The 26,972-nt window shown below is 35.2% G+C and overlaps 1 protein-coding gene across 1 annotated transcript in view; it reads right to left on the bottom strand.

The window, feature by feature from the left end:
• The window catches only part of LOC114046108 (unconventional myosin-XVI-like), a 682,808-nt gene that overhangs the window by 119,761 nt on the left and 536,075 nt on the right, over positions 1 to 26,972 (bottom strand). The window contains exon 28 of the mRNA XM_027866362.1: positions 21,316 to 21,418. Coding sequence (XP_027722163.1) covers positions 21,316 to 21,418 — 103 coding nt within the window. The remainder of the gene's footprint in view (positions 1 to 21,315; positions 21,419 to 26,972) is intronic.

The raw sequence follows: 26,972 nt of genomic DNA, 5'->3' as shown, positions 1-26,972 counted from the left end.
ATCTGTTATTGAAGCAAGGGGGATTACTGAAAGGGATACCTTTCTGGGATAGGACAATAAATAAATGTAGTTATTGATGGATTTATGGGGAAAATAGTTTACAGTTAATGTTAGACTGTCCAGGAAGGTGGTCATGAAAACTATGAAGATAAAGAGTAGTATGCTCAAAAAATAAAAAGAGTTTCACATAACATAATGGAAGGGTATGAGGCAAAGTCCCTTTATAAATTTTGAAGACATCATCAAATATCCCTAGTAAATTTTGTTTGAGGTCTTTGGGAAGATACTTGAATGTTTGATATGATCAAAATTTTGAAAGACTTCACGAACTTTTGTTCTCTATCTAGATGTTTTGGCTTAGTTTATGCACACATAACCACTAAATCCGTATCCCCTCATTGGGTAATAACACTTTGAAGAGTCAGCAAAACTAAGAAATGTCCAACACATTTGATTTAGCTAGAGGAACTTGGGTTTGAATCTCATCTCTGTGACATATTCCCTGTGTGACCTGGAGGAAAGTTATTTAACCTCTCTTATATCTTAATTTTCTCAAATTTCAAATGACCAGGTTGAACTAAGATCTCTAAGGTCCTTTCTAGTTCTAAGTCTATGAACCCATGATCCCCCTCTTACGTACTCTACTGTTATGCCCACATACATTGTTATTGTACTTCTACATTTTAACTTGATTTATTTTTGTATACTTCTCTCTGGTAGCATGATGTAACATGATATTGTTCAAAGAATACTCTACTAGGAATTAGAATTCCTGGACTTACATTTTAGATTGACTGTTTACTAGCTGTGTGGACCTGAGCCTCAATTTTCTTATCTGTAAAGTGAGAATAATTGTAATTGAAATGATGAGGATTAACAAAACTAGATTTGGTAAAAAAAAAAAGATACATAATATTAATTAAGCATCTTCTGTACATGAACACTGGCCAGAAGATAGGACTAGATGCAGGGGAAGACCATACTAGGTAGAAGACCTAGTCACAGTATCCATGGAGTTCACAGTCAAGTAGGTAATGAATATGAACTGTTTTGCAATCACTACTTAATATAGAAATGTCACCAATTACCTTTATTACTACACTAGTAAACTATAGAAATTGGGAGCCAGAGCTTAGTCATCATTACCTCTCATACCTTCACTGCACCTAGAATAGTGTTATTGTCATAGTAGATGCTAACTAAATGCTGGCTAAAAGAACTCTATGTTCATTTTTTTTGGGTGACCAAGGTTATAAGCATGTCAAATTATTTGTAGTAAGCAAGGCAAGCCAAATTCTTATTTAAAATTCTGTGTTCGTAGAAATTGTGTATAATGTTGTACAATAAAATTAGCATTACAGAGTACTTCCTAAGAAATCAAACTAGATAATCCATCTTCATCCACAGAAAGCACATGACTATTATTGATGCTCAGTTGCTAACTGGCGATGCCCATTTAATGAGCTTCCCATGTCATGGAAACAAACAAGATTAGATGATTTCTAAATTTCCAGGGACTTACATTAACTCTGAATTGAATCAATTGACATAGAAGGGTTGGCCATTTTGCCTCTCTGTGTAATGTACTTATGTATGGCAATTATGGTAAAAGGTATTGAATGCTCTATATCAAATCAAATGGATCTGAGATAGGATTCTGATATCAGGCCAAATTTGGAAATCATTGCCTGCCTGGATTTAGGTTGTTTTCTCTAATCAAAGGATATTTCTTGCCAGAAGAGAAAAAGGTTAAAATGTTCTCCTACTGAGCCACTCTCTGCTTAGCACTCCCTGGGCGACACAGTGTTCTTAGCTTAGATTGAAATGTTAATGTCATTCTGACTCCTGTAAAAGTAAACCATCTGTGAATTACAGTCATAGCTATTTTTATTAGAAAACCATTAGGGTTTTTAAAATTTTTTTTTACCCCAAAGTGACAGATTTTAAAAGATTAAGCAAAAGTGTCATTGATGACTTCCAAAGCTTCAATTACTGTTAACAGTTTTCAGTATTTTTTTTTCATACAAAGGTGTAGGATGTGGAAGTACAGGCATTCCAAATGCTGCAATGGATGTTGAGATGGCATGTAGGTGGCATGGAGGCTGTATTAGCTCATACTTAGTAGGTGTCAAGGGAATCTGTGAAGCAGTACTGCAGCTGTTTTTTTTTTCCCCCAAAGACAATTTGTGGGAGAGCTATGTGTTTCTGGCAGTACTTTCAAAATAGCTTCTCACAAAAGAAAAATAAACTAAAGTTATAATCTAATGATATTTTACACAATGACATACATACTCTCTGTGTAATAATGAAATTGGTGAAAAAAAAGTTAATCTTGTAAAAAATGCCTCCTTCCATATTGATTTCTATAGGAAAATTATGACATGAAGAGTTATAGTTAGTCCTTTAGAATACATACTCAGATTTTTAAAAAATCACCAGACTTTTCTATATTCAAAAAGAATGCATGGATTATTTGTATCCTATAGATAAAATATTTGTTCTTTCATTTATTGCCATTAAATAATAATAAAAGGTAATTCTTTCCCATGCTGATAAATTAAATGAGTTTAGTCACATGACTCTCATTTTAAAAAGAAATGACACCCCAATTAAGATGACACAGAGCTTTTCAGTTGCTCATAGGGGATAGAGAATGAGTCTGCTCTGAAAGGAAAATGACTAAAATTTATTTTGAAATTATCGTAAGGCTCCTGGAGGGAAATGTGCCTTCATGATATCATGACAGACTAATAGGATTTATCATCTCTGTAAGGGAAAATACAAGAAGATACAGCTTAGAATTTTAGAGTGAATAGGAGCTTAGATAAAATCTATTTCAAACTCTTCCCCCTTTCTCATATTTTAGCTGTTAAATTGGTCCAGATAAAGAAATTAGCCAAGATTACCCAGCTATTTACTGACAATGCTGGAAGTAGAAACAGGTTGCCTGACTTTTAATCCAATATTCGTCATGCTATACCTATGATCTCTTAGTATAGTACCTGATATGTAGTAGGTACTTGATAGAAAATTGTTTACTGACTGCTGTCAGGCCACAACAAATTAGACAGTGGCTCTGTGTGAGAGACTCTGTGTTTGTGTGTGTGTGTGTGTGTGTGTGTGTGTGTGTGTGTGTTATTGTGGAAGAATGGTTTGTGGTGAAAAGGGCAGTCAGAAATCTCAGGAAAAAATAGTTAAAGGGAAATTTTAATAATACAATTGGTGTAAGTAAAAACTATGGAAAAGTAAGAAAAAAGGTAAGAAAAAAAGATACTGGAAAAATTTGAAATTGGCAGAGGAAATGTTGCACTAGTCTCAGATATGATTTTTTGCAGAAGAGATATTTATTAGCTGAATAAAGATGGCTTAGGAATTTGAAAATTACCAAATTAGTTCTATAAATAAAGACAGCAACATGTGAGATTTAATGAGATTGAGATAATAGGATCATAGATGTAGAGTTTGCAGGGACTTCAAATGAAATCTGGAAACAAAAGAATATTCTTTCAGAATCATAGGCTAATAGGACATCAGATCTAGATGTCTCATTGGTTTTTCTTTCATCATATCATCATCATTTCTCCCTTCCTTTCCCTTTTACTGACATCACATTTGTCCAATCCCCATTGCCTCAAATTGTAGAAACCTCTAAACTAGAGGTTTTCTGAGTTTTGTTTTTCCCCTCTGATGCATTTTACAAATGCTGTGTGAAAACATTAATCTTCCTAAAACAGCCACTTCAGTGTTTAGACTTAATTCAACCAACATTTAGTTGGAGGAAAAGCTAAACCTTTTCTTTTGCTAAGGCTACATCTTCTACTTGCAACTTGTACTCTGATTCCCCTCTTATTTCTGAGAGCTTGTCCCATAGGTAATTTCCTGTCTTTTGCTCATCTTCAATCTCTAGTTATTCCACTGATCCCTTTTCTGTAGCCTAAAAATGTAACAGCCCCTAACAAGGTGTCAACTGGCCACAAAACCCCTCAGACTCATAGTTCTTCCCATTTGGGGAAGAGATGAAACCACTTTCAGATCAGCAGGAATGCAGAGGTTTTCAAGGGCTATGGAAGAATTCTTTGGGACTCTCAAAGTGAACGATTTGAGAAAAAGGGACAAATGACAGTTGTGTTATGTCAGGAGTATGACTGTGGCAGGAGCTGGTATCTGCTATACCTATATTGCCCTTCTTTAAGACTTTTTCCCAAGAGCCTGCTCTTCCACATCTTGTATTATTCAGGTGCCCTCCCCCACAATTTCTTCCTTTACCTCTGTATTACAGTAAGATTTGAACCTTCATCTTGCTAAAGTATAGCTTCTACATGTACCTGTAATCCCATTATATCCTGTCTTCCCCAGATGATGACTGTCTCCTCTATCAGCCCTACTGTCTCACTAGTGTTCCATTTTTTCTACCTGTTAACTCCTTACCCATTATCTACAAACACGCTCCTGTCTTTCTCTATCCTTAAAACCAAATCAAAACAAAAAATCCCCTTGCTCCTAATACACCCACAAGCTATCACTCTATATCTCCCCTCAGTTTCATGGCTAAAGTCATCTAGTAAACTGGCTAGAATTGGTACCTCCACTTTGTCCCCTTTCACTTGATTCTAAACCCTGTACATCCTAGTTCCTAATTTCTTGGTTCACTTCCTACCTGTCTGACCAATCCTACTCCATCTCCTTTTCTGGATTTTCTTATAGGTCATAACCACTAAACATGTGTCCCCCAAAGTTCAGTTTGCAACCCTCTTGTCTTTTCTTCCCTCTATATTTGCTCACTCAGTGATCATATCAGTTCCCAAGGATTCAATTATTATCTCTATGAAGATGATTCTCAGCTCTATTGAACCGTAACTAACATCTTTCCTATACTCCAATCTTGCTTTAGGCCCTCCCTAACCTGCTTAGTTATTAGTTCTCCTACCTCCCTGAAATTACTTTATTTTTTATTTTTATACCTTTTATATTGATTTTTACATATGTTTTGCATTTAACAAGTGATTTCCCCTCGACAGAATTGAAACTACTTGAACATAAGAATTACAGGATGTTCTAATACAGTGGCTGGTACATAATAAGCACTAAATATATGCTTGTTGAACTTAATAGATGTTGATAAGGACATTGTTTTAATGAGAGCCAAGGTATTTTCAAAGACATCAACCTAGCAATCTCTTACGAGAGGTCAAGCAGATGGAGTAAATAAATCAATGGACAAATGTGTATTGCGACTTCTTTGTGCCAGGCACAAAAGCGGAACAGTCCCTGTCCTCAAAGTCATTACAATCTAATAGGAGGAGATGATGATTACATATTTTGTATGTATTCTGTATATAGGATTCTTACAAAATAAATGCAAGGAAGATTTGGGAAAGAAGACAATGGTCTCTTGGGGAAGAGTAGTAAAACACCAGGGATGATAGAGGAGACAGAAAAGGCTTCATTGAGAAGGAAGAAAGGGAAAAAAAAGGAAAGAAAGGAAGGAAAGAAGAAGGAAGGAAGGAAGGAACAAAGGGGGGAAGGAAAGATAGAAGAAAGGAAAGGAAATGGAAGGAAGGTAGAAAGGAATAAAGAATGCCTGCATCATACAAGCATAAACAAAATAAATTTATATTTTGTCCATGTCCAAAAATATATTTCTTATTATGCAGATTAGTACATCATATACTCCTGATTCCATTCCTTTGGTCCACACTCTACTCTCTGAATATCCAAATTGTACCTATTCTTCAAAGATTACTCCTCACTTACTTGAGAAAGTCTGACAAAACTTTAGTCACTAATCATACATTGGCTTCTTAGATATATTTCACTGTTCTCTTAAAGTTACTTAACTGATACTATTTGAATTTCCATATATGTGAGTCTTTTCTTACTGATTAGATTTAACCAAGTTGAAAGCAGAGACCATATTTACATACTTTTTTTTCCTGTTTTTCAAAGTGATTAGCACTTACAACATAGTAGCCACTCACATATTTAGCTGAATACCTTGTTTTAGAGATTTCTTTACCTTTATAAAGAATCTCACTGCAATGGATTTTTCAAGGCAATAGTGATTGATGTGGTCAATATTCCATAAAATAAATTTTAATTAGAAATATGTTATTGGGACTTTAGATATTTTAAGAGGAAAGAAACATGCTCTTTATTCCATTGTTGATAAAGTAACTCTTTTTAAAGACAATGTCCTTCTGATGACTTAAAGTAATTCTTTTATCAACACCTATAGTTAAAATGCATTTCTTTCAATTCCGTTTCCTCATCGTGGATGACTTTGAGATGCCAAATGCAAATTCATATTTGTTCAGTATAACTTTAACATAAGAAAAATAGGCAAGTTTATGAAAAGTGCCTATCAGTGTCAATCTGTGTCCAATAAATAAAACATCATATTATAAACCAAGGTCTCGATGACAAGCGCATTTTGACTACGTGTTTCTCTTTGGCATATGTAGAATTTTCTGCTAAGTTTGTTTTCTTTCATGCTGATCTGACAATGTCGCTCTGCTCCTTTAAAACACTGTACTTTCTTTTCCTTTGTGAAGAACAAATACCGACTGGTAACTAGCTTACAAATACTCAATGCTGCTGCCACCATTGCCTTTTAGACTTTATCTGTTGGCTAATATATTCTTTCTCTGGCCTCTAGTCCTCCACTTATGTCTTTCCCTACTCCCCACATCCATCTTTGTATCTCCAGAAGCTAGCATAGTTCCAGACACATAGTAGGCACTTAATCAATGCTTGCTTCATTTGAGATAGGTCACCTCAACTCTTTCTGGAAGAACCTCCATCTGAATTTCTTATTCTTTTCTTTAAAACAAACATACAGAAAACAGCCACTATTGAAAACTCTCCCTCCTACATATTGAATTATCTTTCCTCCCCTTCTTTATTCCTTTTTGGGTACAAGTTCATCTAGGGAAGATTATTATTTTGTAAACATAATGTAGTTTTGTATTTTTTTTTAGTAATTTTAGTTTAAAAATTTAGTTTCAAAATTTTAGTATCAGGTGTTTCAACCTCTTGCATCTTCATAGTTTTATAAAATAACTGAGACCATTCTATTTTTTATTGCCTTTGAATAGCCTTTCTCCAGAATTCTTGAAAGAGAATTCCATTCTAAGATAGAGTTTCTGTTTTGTGTCAATAGTCTAGATGTTCATGAAGTGTGAATTCAAAATAGAAAAGATAATTACATACACAAATGCCTACTATAGTGCAACATTCTTCAGTTTCCAAACAAGGTGGATTGGGTTAAATTAAATATTATAATAACTTACTCAAAAATGAGGCCCTCTTACCTAGAACAGTAAGATCTAGCCCAGAGGGAGGAGAAACAGACAGAAAACTCATTGCAGCTTGCTACTGGATTCCTCAAGCTGTCCTTTTTGTGCCATTTTGGATATTACTTCATTGGACTGAGCATATCTATAAGATGTAGTTAATTTATATAAAAGAATATATTCCTCCAAATGAAGTGGAAGATCCACTAATTAAAAATATAGTTGATTTACCACGGGCACAAAAGCATAGTAAAAACTGCCTTTGTTAAAGTTGCTTTTAGAAACAACTTTAATCTTCCCATTTCTGAATTTCTGAAACTAAGCAATAATTAAACCTAGACCTCAAAGATATAGTGTGTTGAGTAAGAACATTAACATCCCTAATTAAAGCTTATGAATAATATGATAGGCCATATGGCATAATGGAAAAAAGCACCTGTCTTGAGGACAAGAAACCATTGGTTTAATTCCTAGTTCTGATACAAACTGGATGAGTGACCCCTGGCAAGGCAATTAATTCCTCACTGCCCTGGCAACTCTCTAAAACTGTAACTTATAGATTTATTGTTGATATACATCACTAGAAGGAATTTCTACACTCCCCACACTAAACTCCAAACTATTAACATATAATTTTTTTTTCTTTCTTTCTTTCTTTTTTTTTTTTTTTTTTTTGGCTAGGCAATGGGGTTAAGTGACTTGCCCAGGGTCACACAGGTAGTAAGTGTTATGTGTCTGAGGCTGGCTCTGAACTCAAGTCCTCCTGAATCCAGGGCTGGTGCTCTATCCACTATGCCACCCAGTTTCCTCTTAAATTTTAGCTATTAACAGGTTGTCTTTAATATGTTATATGGTAACATGTTATCTATATAAATGTTAGTTATTGTTGTTGTTGCTTTTGTAATGTAATTTATCTGTGTGTATGTCCCATTTCCCCAGAATTATTCAAAGGCTCTTAAGGGCAGGAATTTCATTCCATCTCTAGTATATATAAGAAAAAAGTTTGCATGTAGCACACACTTAATAAATCTTTGTAGTTAAGGATCCTTGACTCACAAAAAATTTTGGAGGGTTATTTAGAATCCATATAGTCTAAATTTCTCATTTGCAGATGAAGGAAAAAAAAGACCCAGTGAAGCAAAGTGATTTAAAGTCATTTAACTAGTAAGTGGTGTTTTGAACCAAGTGGTATTGTGTTCTTTCTCTTCCATCATGCTGATTAATGAGCAACAATTTTCTTTGCCATGCTTGGTGTGGAAGGGGGAGGTCAATGTGTGGAACTTGATTTAACTCTATAGTAGGTGCTACAGGTTGCTTTGAAAAATCAACTCCAAATAGACTCTTGTTTATGTGCCATTTGTCTGTTTTTCAAGAAAGTGGAGTGCGGAAAAATTCTCATTTATTTAACTGCTCTGGGTTTTTGGATGGTACAAAAGAATGCTTTACTGAACTCTGTATTGAGTGGATGCTCATTAATTTTTTTCTTATTGACAGTGCTATATTCCATCACTTGGAATTCTGATAAGGCTACAATGCTACTCAAATAAGTGGGATATGGAAGGAAGCTGATAGGTTTTATGACTGAAATAGCGTACCTGATTTTTCTGGTTGATGAAAAATAGTTTTATAAAGAGAAATATTTCTTTCAGAAGTTATCTTCACATGTGCCTTCCATATACAGAAGCATTGATGTGTTCCTAAATTTTCGAGGAAGACTATGTGTGTGTATATATATATATATATATATATACATATATATATATGTGTGTGTGTACATATATATATACACATACATACACATATTCACACATGCACACACACAAACACATATATGTAAATATATGGGTGTATATATATATACATATATATATATAATTTTCAAATAAAATGAGAAACCATTGGTTAGAATGCACACTGCATCCCCAGACATGCCTAGATTCCTAATGCTTAAATATTTTCAACATCACCAGCTGCAGAGAAGAGGACACATGACAGTCAATGATTTTTATAGTCTGTTTTCTAGTTTGTACCTTCTACTGATTTATGAAGAAAGGTTGAAGTGTTACTTCAGTGATAAAACAAAGACCATAAACTGTTAATTTATTGCACTAATAAGAAGTAACAGCCTTAAAACAATTGTCTTATCCTGAAAGTAGTAAGAAAGGAACTTAAAAAACTTTTAATATTATTTCATTCTCATTTTTACTATCCTTTCTATACTACTCTAAGACCAATGTAATAATAAATCCGTCATCCTGCTGGGTTCATTTGTAGGCATGATAAATGTTAATCCTGCATTTCTCAGCACTCACCACCACAGAATCCCTCAGAAAATATGTACCTTTTAGAATTTCACGTAACCAAGAATTCTGAACTCTTCTTTAAAACTAGTTACGAAGAAGAAGAGGATGATTTTTTAAATTACCTTTTCTGTGTTGCATTTGGAGTCAGAGGACCTGAGTAGCTTTGCTTTTTACTACCTGGCTGACTTTGGGCAAGTTAGTTAGCCTCTCTAGGCCTCATTTTCCTAATCTTCAAAATTAGGGGGTTGGATCAGATAACCTATGAGATCCCTTCCTTCTGTAAAATTATGATCTTAATGAGACTATGAACAAGAAAGAATATATAGCTGGCAATACATTTACTAGCTATGTGATCCTGGACAAGACAGTTAACCCTGTTTGCCTCTGTTTCCTTATCTGTAAAATGAGTTGCAGAAGGAAATGGCAAACTATTCCAATATTTTTGCCAAGAAAACCCCAAATGGAATCATTAAAAGTAAGATATAACTGAGATGATTGAATAACAACAAAAAATAGCTAGGATCTTGCTTTTGAACTATGTTTTTTAATTGTTTTCAGTTACTGAAAGGTAGTGTATAGTTCTTGATTTGTAGTCAAGAGATCTAGGTTCAAATCCTGGCATAAACAATTATTTTATGACCAGGGGAAAGTCAAAGCTTCATCTTCTGCATCTGAAAAATGAGGGTGTTAATCATCTACTTCGAACAGTTGTTAGGAAGAAAGTATTTCAAAAACCTTTAAGCACTACATAATTTCCAGTTATTAATAGTTCTATTTTTAAGTCAAAGGCCAATACAGACTAGATTGGCAAATGTGAAATCTGTATTCTAGTGCTACCTTTAGCCAAGTGATATTGAGCAAATCCCTTAATCATTTTGGATTAATGGAGTTGGATTATAGGATCTCTAAAGTCACTTTCCAAACTCTAAAATTGAAGTCTATGCTTTAACTTCCATATCTTAGAATTAGGATAATATTGCTTTGAGATACCATGTTTTAGAGGTTCTATATTATTCTTCACCAGAGAAAAAGAGAGACTTATATTTTCTGTTTAAAGTAAAATAAACTCATATGTTTGGATCTATATTAAAAATGGGAAAACATCCCCAAGTCCCTCTCTCCTTGTATGGGAACACTCTAGATATTCCTGTGTTTCCATGTTGGCCACCCACCTAGACAGCCTACAATTAATATAGTAAATTCAAATTACTACTAGTATAATTGATCTTACAATGAGGTAATTCACACCTGATGTGTAAAAATCATTTACTTAATTTTCCTGTTTCATATTAACTAAAAAGATTTTCATTTTATGTAGATGACAATGTTCAAAACAATGTAGGCATAGAAGTTGGCTAGAATTTTTTAAAGGCTATTATAGATGAAGGCAGCAATTATTATTGTTATTATTATTTTGGGAGGCAATAGGAGTTAAGTGACTTGCCTAGGGCCACACAGCTAGTAAGCATCTGAGGTCAGATTTGAACTCAGGTCCTCCTGACTCTCCAGAGCTGGTATTCTATCCACTGTGCCATCTAGCTGCCTTAGCAATTATTTTTAAAGATATTATTGGGGACATAAACTATCTTATAGTGGATGATAATCCACACCCAAAATTATCTGAAAATGGATATATTAAAATAACCAACTATTTTGAAAATATCTGTTTAATCAACACTTATTAGTTAGTGGTTTAACTAAATATACTAGATCATATTCAAGATATCTAGTAGTCTGAATTTAAACTGGCTTACATTAATAAAGACTCTGTCCTATATCTGCAGTGCTGGTAGCAACCTGGCATTCAGTTTTCTTTTGTTTGTTTGTTTTCATTTTCATTTTTTTCATTCTATTGAGTTATTATTATACAGGTAACTTATTCTCAGCTACACAAATGGGGGCTAAGGTCTGATGAGCAGAAAAAAAAAATTTGGATCTCCCTCTAAGAATTATACAAGTGAAAAATAAAATAAACTTGACTGGCTTTTTTCCCCCTCTTTGCTCCTTTTAAAATATAAATCATCATGGACCCTTTGCCATTGACAAGAATTATTCACCATCCCTAAACTTTAACATTTCTGATAATAAACAAAAAAGACTTCTCTTTTTTTTCTTATGTTTGTTAAAATGTTCTCTTCAGTCTTAAACTGGACATAGATTTTTTTATTTGATATTTCTAATGCAGGTCACTTGGAAGACAATGGAAGGTTGATATATAATGTTAAGATTTGAGGTGTGGAATATGGAGTATGTTATAACAGTTTTCATGGCAAACCCCCTATAGTGTTAAAATAATTCAACATAGTTTTAGTGTTGCAATCATTCAACATAGTTTTCAGACTTTTTAGCAAACATATATGTTCATTTGGCCTTCATATAAATTAGAAGAATATTTTTTTCTCTATATCAATATGTACATATGAGAACCACTTCCAAAAATATCACAAGAAAAGGTTGAGGAATTTTAAAATTGAATAATAAAAATGATTTTCCTTATTAGAGCACTTGTAAAATGAGCACTCATTCATTCATTCATTCAGTCAGTCAGTCATTCATAGATTGTTCTCGAAAAGACCCCAGATATCCGCTATTCCAAATAACTCTGTCTGGCAAACATCTTCTCTTTTGTGATGCTTCCACCTCTATGGTCTCCTACTCTAATTGGCGAATTCCCCTCTGAATCTTCCCATTCAGAATGAACCCATTCCAGCTCCAACTCAGACTTTTCAGCTTGCCTTTACATGCTATCTTTCTCTACTGAAATGTATGTTTTTTGCGGTTAGGGGTATATTGCTTTTTGCTTTTATTTGTACTCCCAGTGCTTAGCACAGTGCCTAGCACAAAGCTAAATAAATGCTTTATTTATCTAACTCATCATTTTATAGATTGAGAAACTGAGGCCCAGAGAGATGAAGTGACCTGGTCAATGCCAAATGTTGTAGAACCAGGATTCAAGCCCTGTTCTGATGACTCCAAATCCAGCACTCAAACTCTACTAGTGTGTGATTACAAAGGGAAAAACTAAAAAAGAATATTCTAGTCACTATGGAAAAAAGTTAGAATTTATATTTCTTGGATTGTATATAAGATGCATCTTCTGATAACTGTGAGTCCCTTACATTTTCATCCTTATACATCTTCATGTGTCAAATAGGAATAATATCTGCAATGAAAACAAAAACTCAGAGTTGGAAGGACATGGCCTTTAAAGCCCATTGAATCCAACCCATTCTAATCCTCTCAGCAACGTGCCTGAAAAGTGATCATCCATCCTTTACTTGACTTAAAGGGTCACTTACTCCATCCCAATACAACCCATTTCTTTTGGGGGAAGTTTTTCCTTAAATCAAGCCTAAGTTTGCCTCATTGTAACTTCCCCCCATTGTCCCTAGTTCTACTCTCTGAGACCAACTGGAACAAATCTCATCCTTCTCCCACAATACAGTCCTTCAAAGACAGAAACACAGCTATCATGTCTTCCTTCTTCAGTGACTTCTCATATGGCCTGAATTTGAAGTATTTCACTATGGCTCTTGGCTTCCTGTGTCTCTTCCTAGTTTATCAATATTTTTTTTCTGAAAATGTTGGTCACAGAGCTAATAAGACAATCCAGCTGAGGTCTGACTAATGGGGAGTATAAAAGCTCTTATACTTTCACAGGCTGAGCTACCATGCCTTTCTATGCAGCCTATGATGACATTTAAACAATTTTTTAAAAAAATGATAATATATTTGTAAATGTGTATTTAATCTTAGAATGATTTAGCCAAAGTTCTAATTGAAGGCTAATGAACAGAAGATCTCTGGAAGTCAATGTCAGCTTTATAATTAAATTTTAATCCAAATCATAATATACATGCACCCACATATATGCACATAAATGTCATCATGTTCAAAAATCACATACTGATGACACCTAAAAATTTCTCAATTTTTTTCTCAAAATGCAAATGAATACTTAGTGGATTAGTGGATTAGTAGAAAGATTATATGAAGAATACTTAGTGGATTAATATATAAGAATACTTAGTGGATTAGTAGAAAGATTATATGGGAAAATTTTCAAAAGGTATTTTATTAATTACATTTATTGATTTATAAATTTATTAATTATATTTATTAAATTATTAGTAAATTTATTAATTAAAACAATTCACTTTTAAAGTGCTATCAAGACCATACTATATACAAATTTTACCTCAAGTATTTCGGTTCAGTAATGAGAAATACCTTTACCGTTCATTCTTTTACTAAACCAATGTACAAGAATAGTTAAAATTATTAATTGTTAATAAAAATGATCTTTTTTTGGGGGGGTGAGGGGTTGCTATTAAAATAAAACATACTTTAGGAAAAGATATATGAAAGGAATACAGCATTTAAGGTTAGAATGAACCTTAGAAACCCCATAGTCCAACTTCTTTACCTTGTAGATTAGGACACTGAGACTTAGCAATGTTTAAGTAACTGACTCAAACTCACATAGTTCAGATGAGCTCAAACCTAGTTTAATACTTGCTAGACCCTAGATTTATTTTTCATGCTATTCTAATCTTTCATAGAGTCAATGATTAAATATAGAGCCCCTAATGTTAACCCTCAAATTTGTTTTGTATGTAGAGTGCCAGAATGGGCACCAAACACTTTGACCTAAATGTAGATATTGACTCAGGTTGTAGCACTTGCTCTAGGGTGACCATACTCACCCCTGCTTGCATTAGCAGGCTGGCTCCCCATAGCACTTCTGACTATGTCTCCTCTCAGAATTCAAAGGTAGCCTTGAGGGAAGTAGTTCTAAGCCTTACTATAACATCACAGTAAATAACAGTTTCTAAGAGATAACCATGGTTGGATGGCTTGATGATATTAAATGATAATCCTAGGAGTAGCAGGCCAACAACTCCACAAAGGTCTTTGACACAGTCTCCTGCAGGTATATACAGAGTGCAGGCCAAAGAAAACTCATGTTTAAAGCATAATTGGCAAAGAATGTAATCCCTAATTTCTGGGAGCCCTCTTATTGTAGTCCCTGAGATGTTGCCCATAGACTTAGTGTAACTTATTTACTAGAAAAGCATTGAATTTATCTGTCAATCAGTAAACATTTGCTCAGTGCCTATTACATGCCAGGCACTGCACTAAGCTAGGGATACCAATATGAAAAACAAAAATAGCTCTTTTTCTCAAAGAGCTTCACATCTAATGAGGGAAGAGAACGTATGAAAGATGAAAATGGGGTAATGTCCCAATAGGGACATAATGAAGAAGGCAGAAAAGTCCCAAAGGAGAAAACATCTAGTCTGTCCTTGCCTCTCCATGCATATACTGTTGTCAGCTGTCCTGGAAATGCTTCTAGGATGCTGTCAGGAAATTCAATATCCTTCAGACCTTTCAAAGGTCACAAGATCCTTTTCTGGACAAGAAGGTGGGGGATATGGTAGAAGAGAGACTGAAGCCAGCAATGACATGAGGCTCAACTCCTTCCGCTACCTGCCAGCAATTTCTTCTCAGTGTTTTGGAAGGAAGCTGCCTGTGTGTCAGCAGATTCTCAAAACCCTGGGTTCTGAATTAGTCTGTTATTTTTTTAAATGACATACAAGGTATAACCAAACTTCTTCAACCAATCTGAACACTTCCTATTCAATACTACTATAATTCATCCAATGGTTTTAAAAAACATCTAAATTTATCAAGGGCATTTTTTTTTTTTGCATTTAGTATAAAACCTGTGGCTCAGTGATTAAAGATAGAAGCGTTATCACCTGGAAAAAGTATCTAGGTGTAGGTAGCATCTTGACATTTGTATTAATTGGGGTAGGTGATTTGACTTTTTGACTTAATCAACTTCTACCTTACGAAGGTTATATAGCTAACATGTCTTGTAGCAGTGGCTCAGAATGGTTCTAACTAGGATTGGCTTATGAAGGAGAGGAGTTACATTTCTTGTCTTTCAAAAGATTATAGACATAAAATCAGAAATGAAAACAGAACTAAACAAGAGTGAATGTAATGAGAATAACTCAGAACTGAAGGATTCTATGATCCCATATGTTAACTTAAAGAAATTATTGATTTTTTTGTTTTTTATAGAACCATCCATATGTTAACTTTTAATGAAGTAAGTCATACATTATCCATCTTAGAGTTCCTACTACCTAAATAAAAGGAATGCCTTGAAAACCTAATATTAAGGCCTGTAGGGAAAATTAGAAAGCATGTGGAACAGGTATCAAGAGTTATCCAGTCTAGCCTCAAACCAAAGACTGGTGAATCACAGAGGAGGCTGAACAATGAGACATCACACCATAACACTTCTGAAAAATAAAGATGTCACCCTTCTCTCACAAATTGTGAGGAATCTTGAGGACTCAATAGTGCCTTTAGGACTGAGAACACCTTTAAGGAAATGAATGAGATTCATTGAGTTCAAATTCTTGTGTCCAGTTAAAGTAGAAATCAAATTTTCAATCAAGGAAAGGGAAAAAAAAAACTTTTCAATCAATCAAAAAACAAAACAAAACAAAACAAAACCCAAAACATTTATTGTGTGTGCTTTCTATGTTCCAGGCACTCTGCTAAGCACTGAAGACAGAAAGAAATGCAAAGGCACTGTCCTTGCCCTTAGGGAGTTCACATTCAGATAGAGGAGATAATGTGTAAATAAGTAGGTGCACTGAAGACACATACAGGTTATTTAGGCTGTAATGTCAGAAGAGAATCCTCTGGAACATGGAGGGATGGTGGAAGGCCTCTAGCAGAAGGTGGGCTTTGAGCTTAGACTTGGAGGAAGTCAAGGTAACTAAAAGGTGTTGCTGAGAATGAAGAGCATTCCAAGCAAGGGGGGAATAAAAAGGCAAGGGAGCAGTAAATGGAGTCTCATATGCAAGGAGCAACAGGTAGGCCAGTGTGCATGAAAGGTGGTAGAGGGTTTTGAATCAAGATATTGAAGTTAAATTAATACTCTTAAGAGTTCCAACAAGTACCAAGTAATAGCTAAAGGAAGTTAGTTTTATAGGCTGCCTTATTGTACTGGGTAACTACAGAGTATTGTGTAGTTTTGGACCAATCCTCTCTCTCACACACACAAACACACACACACACACACACACACATTCACACATGCTTTCAATCATCCCCAAGAACTCCTCTGAAAAAAAAAACTAAAGAGAAAGAAATTCCTGCTAGATTAGGAATCAAAGAGAAATGGTGAACATTCACCTTTCCCTAATAAGCCACAAATTTGAAAAGCTTATAGTTCAGGAAAGATATAACAAATCTAGCTAGCTATGCATTGGACACAGGTCTGTCACTATAGCCAGGAGAACTTCCTTTCTATAAGAAAAAAAAGTATGCCTAGACAATGAGCTCTGGGTTTGGGTTTTCATGCTTTCAAACCTTAAGAATGAAACTAGCCATTAAATCAGAAGTACAAATGAGATAAAAATCAGCACTTTCCATGTCTTATCTTGATTCTCTTTTACAGAGTACTGATTCCAACTTGGATTTAATGATAGAATCAGATGTAATTCTAGGTAACTGAGCCACATGCAGAGACATAGAATGGTAATGATTTTTCCCCCCACAGCACACGTCATCAGCCAGTTTCACTCTGGCTATGATTTCTGCATTATATAGGTGGGTTTCAGAATGACTTTATAACTGGTCAGGCATTGAGTATATTGCCTGACATTTCCTCAGTAGAGAAGTTATTTCAGGTTTTCCTGACTTCTAAATTTCAAACTTCATTTGTGTTGGTTAAAAACTACACCTCTCTGCTAGTACTCTCTTGCCTGGGAATGGGTGCAGGGGCGAGGGAGGGTTGTTTGAAAGGTGAGAGCATGGAAGGAAGTAGCAAGGAGGCGGTCTTAGTTTTAACTTATTCACGAGCTCCTCTCAAATGACTTCTTTTTATTCCAGCAATGATTCAATTGAAAGAATTATTGCTAGCTCCTGAGTTGGCTAAAAAGGTTCTTTATTAGAATCCCACATCTTATGTCACTGATTGTGATTCTGTTCATAGCATTGACATCCTCTTCCTCCACCCCTCCCTCACCCCACCCCAGCTTTGTTAGCTGACATCACCCTACGTTAGTAATTCCTCCCTTTGGCTTTCCTTTTTTATACATTCCTCTGGTAGGGCTGTGCATCCATGACAACTACTGACTATGTGAGCTTCCTCCCTCAGACTGTTATTTAAGGTTCAGATTCCATGATTAGTCAAAAAAAGATAATGAAGAAAGGAATTAGGTGGCACAGACAATTAAACTATTACTCATTTGTGCTCAAAAAATCTAGGTTCTTGCTTCTGTGTCACCGAGAGATTAGTGTGTTACTATCAATCTAGTTTCGCCTCCATTTTTTGTCTATATCTGAAGATTCCTTCAGCCTCTTCTGCAGCAATCCTAAGCCATATGTTCAGTTCACTTCTCAAACACTGTCCTCTTTTTCTGCCTCATCAATTAGCTTTCACTTGTGCTTCTCCTGGCTGTACCAACCCTCCAAATTAAAATCTTTTGCACTCTATAAACTTCAAGCAAAAACTTTCCTTTTCTGAAGATATCTGATTTTCCTTTAACGCCTGTGAAATTATGAACATCACATTTCTATCAAATAGCATTTTATTTACTCCAGATATTTATTTTAGTCATTTTACTTTTACTTTTATTTTAAGTTATTTCTGATGTTGAAGACTGGCATCTTTTCTGCCATTTTTCCTCTACTGGCATTGCTTTGTCTTAAATGAAATATATTTTTAATTGCTTTAAGTTTTCAATGTACTTTACAAATGTTATTTCATTTTTTATTCTCAAAATAATCCTGGGAGAAAGATCATAAAAAAAGGGATAAGGACCCACATGTACAAAAATATTTATAGACTCTCTTTTTGTGGTGGAAAAGAATTGGAAATTGAGGGGATGCCCATCAATTGGGAAATGACTGAACAAGTTGTGGTATATGAATGTAATGGAATACTATTGCACTATAAGAAATGATGAGCAGGCAGACTTCAGGAAAACCTGGAAAGTGAAGTGAGAAGAACCAGGAGAACATTGTACACAGTAACAGTAACAGTAGCACTTTGCCATGATCAGCTATGATTGACTTAGCTCTAAGCTAAGCAGACTAGAACAATTCCAAAAGGCACATTATAGAAAATGCTACCTACATCCAGAGAAAGGACTATGGAGTCTGAATAGAGACAGAAGCACACTATTTTCACTTTTTTTGCATGTTTTTTTTCCTTTTGTTCTGTTTCTTCTTTCACAACATGACTAATGTGGAAATATGTTTTACATTGTTGTACATGTATAACCTGTGTCAGATTTCTTGCTGTCTTAAAGAGAGGGGAGGGAAGGGAGACAGGGAGAAAAATTTGGAATTCAAAATCTTTCAAAAAATGAATGTTGAAAATTGTCTTTACATGTAATTAGATAAAATAAAATACTATTAAAAGAACCCTGGGAGATAGGTATTATAATTATTTCCGTTTTAGAGTTGAGTGAAACTAAAGTAGAGAGAGGTTAAATGACTTGCCCAGGGTCACACAGGTGATGAAAGGAGGGGACTTGAACACAGGCTTTCCTGATTCAATGTTCAGCTCTGTATCAACTGTGCCACCAAGTTTCAAAGAGTTTGCAAACATTCTATTCACTGGGCTACCTAGGTAAAACACTTTATAAACCATAAAGTTTGAACTATAATTAATAATAATATGTTAATTGTTTTAATAACTACAATGATAATTAAATTATTGGTTTTGTGTTCAGTAATCAAAAAACAAATTGTTTTTATCTACTTATGTAATAGTTCCCCAAACACTAGGCATGAAAGAACAGTAGTGGGAGAGCAACTTGTCTCAGGATCATTTCTTGCTGAAATATAACAAATTTATACAAGAAGAATGTAATTCTTAAAATAGCTCAAATTTCTATAGAGTTTTAGAGTTAACAAAACACAGTACATACAATATTCCATTTGATCCTTGCAACAAACTGGTAGGTAGGTGCTACTATAAAGGCCATTTTAGAGATCAGTAAACTAGCAGTGCTAAGGTTTATTTTGCCTCTGAGTATAGTGGATACTATAATGAAGTTATAAATTTAGAGCTGTAAGGGAAATCAGAGTTCACTGAGTCTGGTTGTTCATTTTTTTTAAATTTTATTTTATTTTTATTAATTTATTTTTATTTATCAATAATCACTTCTATATGCTTTTGAGTTTAAAATTTTTCTCCCCCTTCCTCCCCACCACCCTCCCCAAGACAGCACACAATCTGATATAGGCTATACATTTACATTCCTATTAAACATATTTTCACATTAGTGATGTCGTAAGTAAAAACTAAAATCAATAGGAGGAACCATCACAAAGAGGAACCAAAACTCAACAGAAGAGAAAAAAAATTGCACTTCAACTTCCATAGTTCTTTCTTTGGACATGGATAACATTTTCTATCACGAGGCCTCTGGAGATGTCTTAGATATTAAGTTTATCACTATTAGTCATCATACAACTTGGCTGTTACTGTGTACAATGTTCTCTTGGTTCTGCTCACTTCACTCAGCATCAGACCACACAAGTCTTTCCAAGTTTTTCTGAAGTCAGCCTGTTCATCATTTTTTATAGCACAATAGTATTCCATTACATTCACAACTTGTTCAGCTATTCTCCAATTGATGGGCATCCTCTTAATTTCCAATTCTTTGCCACCACAAAAAGATCTGCTATGAATATTTTTGTATATGTGGGTCCTTTTCCCTTTAGTATGATCTCTTTGGGATATAGCCCTAGAAGTGCTATTGCATATAGCCCTAGACGTGCTATTGTGTGGTTGTTCATTTTTACAGACATGGAAGCTACAGGCATGAGAAGTTTAGTTACTTCCCCAAGGTCACAGAGGTCATGAATATCACTGGTAGGAGTTCACTCTCTGTCTTCTAATTCCATCACTCTTTCCATTGTACATACATAAAGCTGATTTAATAAACTCATATTTTAATTGATGGCATTTTGACTATCTATTTCTCCCTCTTTCCTCCCTTCATCAAAGCTATCTTATCTTCTTATGGAGAAAGTTTTTGAAGTTCATTTCCATATCCCATACCTCTCCAATTACTAGGAGACTACATGTAACTCCAAAGCCCACCTATTACAAAACATAGCTAAACTCTTCCTTACTTAAAGTTTTTACCGTAGAGTGATGTCAAAGGTCAATGGCCTTCTCAGACTGAGGTAGGTGCAAATCGAGACAGAATCAGAGTACAAAGTCTAGATAAATCACTAATAAGAATTAGACGCAATTCTATGGCACACTTGTGAGATTCAGAGTGAATAAATCAGTTAATTTACATAGCCTTTGCTTCTAGGCTTTCTGCTAACTTTGTGGTACGCTGAAAAGCTTTTAGCAGCAAAGTGCAGAGGAGAACCATGCAAGCTTAATTGTACTCTCCTAACTTCAGCCTCTTACACAAAAGAGAGCCCTTTGATTTCCCTCTACTAGCTACCTGATTGCTGTTAGCAGTGTACTACATAGCTAAAATCAGTAAATCAAACAGATTGATTCATTTCCAGGGAATACATTTAAGGTCCTGCTTATGTCCAACACATCAAAAGGATCTCTTTTTGCTAATAATACTGTGGCGGCTTACCACAACGGAAGTAACTCAGGTCACTTATTTAAAATCTTAAACTCATATTTTAGTTGCCTGTAGGTCACAAACCTGCCAGCCTTGTAATTTACACTGTTGAAGCACAAGCTGACATTTCTCCTCAGCCGACAGCTTCTTCTCCTCTCCCAGCAATGTATCAGCCAAAGCCTTATACCTGTAAAAAAAAAAAATCAGGAAAATGACTGATTAACACAGAAAGAAACCAAATAGCAATGATTGAATTTGGAAGGTAAATAGCTCTATGTAACTGGTTAGCAGTTTAGATTTGCTGGATTTTTATTTATTTCTTTGTTCTTTTCCTGTTAATATACACAAAAAGATTTCAACTAAGAAGAAGGAATTGCCTTCAGAGTCAGAGGACCTGGGTCCAAATCTCCTCTTTGGCATTTGTCTGACCTTGGCCAAGCCTTAGTTTCCTGATCTGTGAAATGATAGGATCGGATGGCTTCTGAGATCTCTTCTAGCTCTATATCTATGAACCTAGGATACTAAAATAGTAGATAAATCTGAAGATCTCTTAGTCTCTTTTTAATTTGTAAAATTACAAGACTAACATTTCTTGAAGCTCTGTTGGATCTGTAGAATTTTTTTAGATGGTTATTATGAAGCAATTGTTATTCAGAAGTCATTTAACATGAAAATATAAAGACTTTGGAAAACTTCTCTCCTTTCTTCTTTTAAACTGCCAGTCATATTGATATAAATGAAGGTGTGAAGAAAGACAGAAGTTCCATTTGAAGAGACAAAGGGCTTTTTAACCCTACTTCATGTTACATCCTTATGTCTTCCAAGCTCATTTGGAAGGGATGTGGTCAAAGATTCTGCTCAGTGTTTTCCTTTTCCTTGTTGGAGTTGATTAAAAACTGAAGAAGATTTCTGTCCATCTCACATTGTTTGCCTGAATCCCTCTAAATTTACTGGAATGGAAGGTTTAGAATCATTTATTTTGCCATGGCCCTCATATTCACCTTTTCCAGATGAAATTAATGTAAGTTTGAAATTCCTATCAATAGAGAAATAAGAGACTTTCACAGTGTTCCACCAACCAATTGATAGCTCTTTGTTAAGCCTTTCTTCTTCCATCTCCCCCTCCTTTTGGCATTTCACCTGGCACGTGAGCAAATAGTGCATTAAAAAACAAAAGCATTTGCATTAACTTTCTTTCTGCTACTATATTATACTGTTTATCAATATCATGTTATACTGCACTGTAAGCCAGAATGAAGTTCTGCCAAAACTTAAGGGGAAGCACATATCATTATCACATAAAATTTCTGCTCTTTTCTGCAGAATGGCTGACAGTTTTCTCTAATGTGAGCTGTAGTTAATTGGGTGTCTCCTAAAATGAGGCCTTTCAATTCACTTAGGGGAATTAGGCAAGGAGAAGAAAAAACAAACAACTACACACCCTTATTTACCACATTTACTCAGAGTCTAGAATTGCTATTATTGCAGAAACCAATTGACAGTCATGTAAGACTGATGTATGGCTCTTCATTTTGCAAATGCCATCCATAAGAGATTCACTGAATGGGGGTGGAGGGGGTGGGTGGGCAGTATTGCAAAGGCTGCAAGTACAGTAAATAATGCATATGGGAGAAAACCATGCTATTCAGCTCTTTAGATGAGCATGCTTTCTTATTTTCTTTCTTAACTCTTTAAGTTCCTAACTTGACCAAAAACAAAAGCAAAAATATTTTCTTTTCTCCGGAATGAAAGCCTCCATCATTTAGTCAGCAAAATAAACACATCAATCCCAGCATGATCCCTTCTTTTTATATAGACTTTACTCAAGTGTCAAGCTCTGGGTATGACTGCTTATAAAAATAGAAAAGGGTAAGCAATACATAGTGAAGCTGATATGCCAGAGGCAAGGGAATGAAAAATTCCAGCTCATCAACTTAATCATACTAAATGGGCTAAAATGATCTAGGGATGACTGGAGTACCTAGTGTTCTTTTATGGAAATAATATTTTCCCTAACTGTCCTGAATCAGAGTCCTACCTCCTACTCGCTTTGGATGTAATCATTTTTTGGTTGGTGAGGAAAGCAGGAATTTCTCAGAATCAGGTAGGGAGCAGATGTTGGCCAATATTTGGGACATGCAGGCCTCCCAAGAACCTTTCAAGTCCCCAAAAGGTACTGGCAACAATTTATCACAGTAAGACACAATATATGTAAAATTTAATACTTTTTAAATACCCATAGTAGAAAGAGAATAGGATTGAGGGTCAGGAGATCTAGAGTTTAGTAGCATCTCTGATGTTTATTTACTAGCTGTGTTCAAATGGGCAAGTCATCCAGTGATCATGTTCCATCCTTTCTGTTATCCACTTGGAACTAGCCAGTGAGACTGTCTTGCTGACAGATTCTCCCTATCCAGGACAGCAATCCTTTGGATCCAGATATCCAAAGACCCTTACCTCTTTCCTCAGGCTCTATTTAGTTTAGGACTCCCTCCAAGATGAAGTTATCTGGATTGGAAGGTAATCAATCACCATGCTCCTCCCCCAAACCCACCTTGCCCCAGATGCCTCGGCTATGCTTCATCCAAACCTGACGTCTACCAAGGTACTACAACCTAGCTAGTGAGGGCATCTTGCCATCAGTCTTGCCACTACACAAATGGACACCTCCCTGACCTTTCCCCATTCCTGCTTCTCCTCTCACTCAAAAACTAATAATAAAATCAATACTGACAACATTGCTGGAAAAATCCACTGCCACTATAGAAGCTATGGGTGGAAATTACAAAGAGTTCAATTTAGGCTTGATGTGTGTCAGGAAAAAAATCTGAACAATTAGTGTTGTCCGAAAGTGGGTTAAGCTGCCTCCAAAAGTGGTGGTTCCTTTTCTTCAGGGGTCTTTCAGTAGAGACTGGCTTATCAATTGCCAGATATTTTAAACTGAAAATTCCTTTGTGCATTAATCGGAATACATGTCCACTGAGGTTCCTTTCCACTCTCAAATTGTGTGACAATCTCAAAAAACAAAACAAAACAAAAACGAAACTCTTTCTCAGACAGATAAATTTTGCCAAAGGAGAACAATGTTAAGTAAAGGAGTTGACATTTCCAAGACTAACTAATTTACACTTGTTGAAGTTTGAATCAAGAATGAAATCTAATCAAGAATGAAGTCTAGTTTCATCCTAAAATAATGTTTATTTGTTTTTTTAAACTTATTTATTTTTAGTTTTCAACATTAACTTTCATAACATTTTGAGTTTTAAATTTTCTACTTCCTTCCCCCCAGACAGTGTACAATCTGATATAGGCTCTACATACACATGCATGTTAAGCATATTTTCCCATTAGTCATGATGTAAAGAACAATTGGAACTAATGGGAGGTACCACGAGAATGAAGCAATCAAACAAAACAACAAAGGAAAAGGAGAGCAAATAGTATGCTTCCATCTGCATTCAGATTCCATATTTCTTTCTCTGGGTGTGGATAGCATTTTCCATCATGAATCTTTTGGAGTTGTTTTAGATTCTTGCTTTGCTGTGATAAGTCAAGTCTATCAAAGTCAGTCATCCCATAATGTGGCTGTTACTGTGTACAATGTTCTCCTGGTTCTGCTCATTTCACTCTGCATCAGTCATGTAAATCTTTCCAAATGTTTTTGAAGTCTGCCTGCTCATCATTTATTTTTTTGTTTGTTTGCTTTGTCTGAGACCAGATTTGAACTCAGGTGTGCCTGACTCCAAGGCTGGTGCTCTATCCACTCTATCCGCTCTATCCACTACACCACCTAGTTGCCCCAAATTGTTTCATTCTGTCTTTGAGCATTAATTTTTTGTTTTGTTTTGTTTTGTTTTTTTGGTGAGGCAATGGGGTTAAATGACTTGCCCAGGGTCACACAGCTAGTAAGTCAAGTGTCTGAGGCCAGATTTGAACTCAGGTTCTCCTGACTCCAGGGCTGGTGCTCTATCCACTGCATCACCTAGCTGCCCCCGCTCATCATTTCTTATAGCACAATAGTATTCCATTATATTCATATACCACAACTTGTTCAGCCATTCCCCAATTGATGGGCAGCCCCTCAATTTCCAATACTTTGCCACCACAAAAAAAGCTGCTATAAATATTTTTGTACATGTGGGTCCTGTACCCATTTTTATGATCTCTTTGGGATACAGACCTAGAAGTGGTATTACTGGATCAAAGGGTATGCACAATTTTATAGCCCTTTGGGTATAGTACCAAATTGCTCTCCAAAATAGTTAGATCATTTCACAACTCCACCAACAATGCATTAGTGTTCCAATTTTACCACATCCTCTCCAACATTTATCATTGTCCTATTTTGTCATGTTAGCCAATTTGATAAGTGTGATGTGGAACCTCAGAGTCAGTTTTATTTGCATTTCTCTAATCAACAGTGATTTAAAACATTTTTATATGACTATAGATAGCTTAATTTCTGAGTTTGTTAAAAAAAAATAATGGATGAATTTCCACTAACTAAACACAGTGGTAACCTACCAGGTAGAGATGAAATCTTTCTCCAAAGGTTTTATGTCCTCATTTTTAATTGTTCTTTTGATACTTGAAGATTGTCTCATTCTAATTATTTTCTATTAGAAACTAAAAAGATCATAATAATTAAAGAGTATTTATTTAGTCAGGCCTAAAAAAATAAATATTTAGAAATGGGAGATATTATTAGCACAAAAGAACTTGTACCCATTGTCAGTGACTTTTCTTCCTCATGAAATATACTTTCATCCCATGACAGATAGTGTGACATAATGGATACAGAGCTGTTGAAGAGTTGGAATCAAGTCTTGCCTCTGACACATACTGTCTATGTGATCCTGGCCAATTCACTAAACCTTTCAGTGCTCTAACCAACAAGTTTCAGAGAAGTTGTCAACCTGCACTGATAGAGAGAATCTCCTTACCTTAAACTTAAAATTTCCTCACTTTCCTTAAACTATTGAAATCACATACCAGTCCTTATGATATATCCATCTCCTTATTGCTGAGCTAGATAAGGCAATAAAAAGCAAAGAGATGCAGTATGGATTCTGATCTATAGGCAAGGAATTTGAAGATTTGGTGCTTTATGCCACATTCTACCAAAGATTTTGGATCTTTTTGTTCAAAGACTCAAAGTAAACCAATCAGAAAGGGGATCACTCTTTTGAACTTGAACTTCAAAAGAGCCACCTGAGATCATAAGAGGAAATCACAAATAGTCACTTGTTTAGCATTTCATGGGTATGAAGTCTCAAAGAAAAAAAAACAACCCAAAAACTTAAAATGTGTTGAAAAAAGGGACTACTAATTATGCATAGGACTCTTCAAGTATCCATATACTTATGGACAAAACTCACTAGCAGCGCAGCAACATCTTTGATTACAAAGTGTAGCACTAACTGTGGGAGATAAAACAGAAATACTAGAAAAGGAAAGACACCCCAGCACTTTGTCTACTAAAATTTAAGAAGCTAGTACTCATTTAAAATCATTACCATCAACAAAAAATAGAACTTAAATGATAAACTCAAATCATATATTTAGAGCTGGAAAGAACCTTTGGTGAAAGTTGAACAGGTGGTAAGAATATCAAGAGAGACTCAAATGCTTTTACAAAATCTAGGGAAACATTCCACTGATCTACTAGTCCTGTAACCATGTCAAAAAGAAAAGGAATTTAGAGTGGAACATGATCTGTTCTTGATGAAGCCATTCTGGCC

Source organism: Vombatus ursinus, unplaced genomic scaffold (genome assembly GCF_900497805.2).
Source record: "Vombatus ursinus unplaced genomic scaffold, bare-nosed wombat genome assembly UNPS02014781.1, whole genome shotgun sequence".
In the NCBI taxonomy this organism is placed as follows: Eukaryota; Metazoa; Chordata; class Mammalia; order Diprotodontia; family Vombatidae; genus Vombatus; species Vombatus ursinus.
Note: the sequence above shows the minus strand (reverse complement) of the source record. Positions and strands in the feature narration are given on the sequence as shown.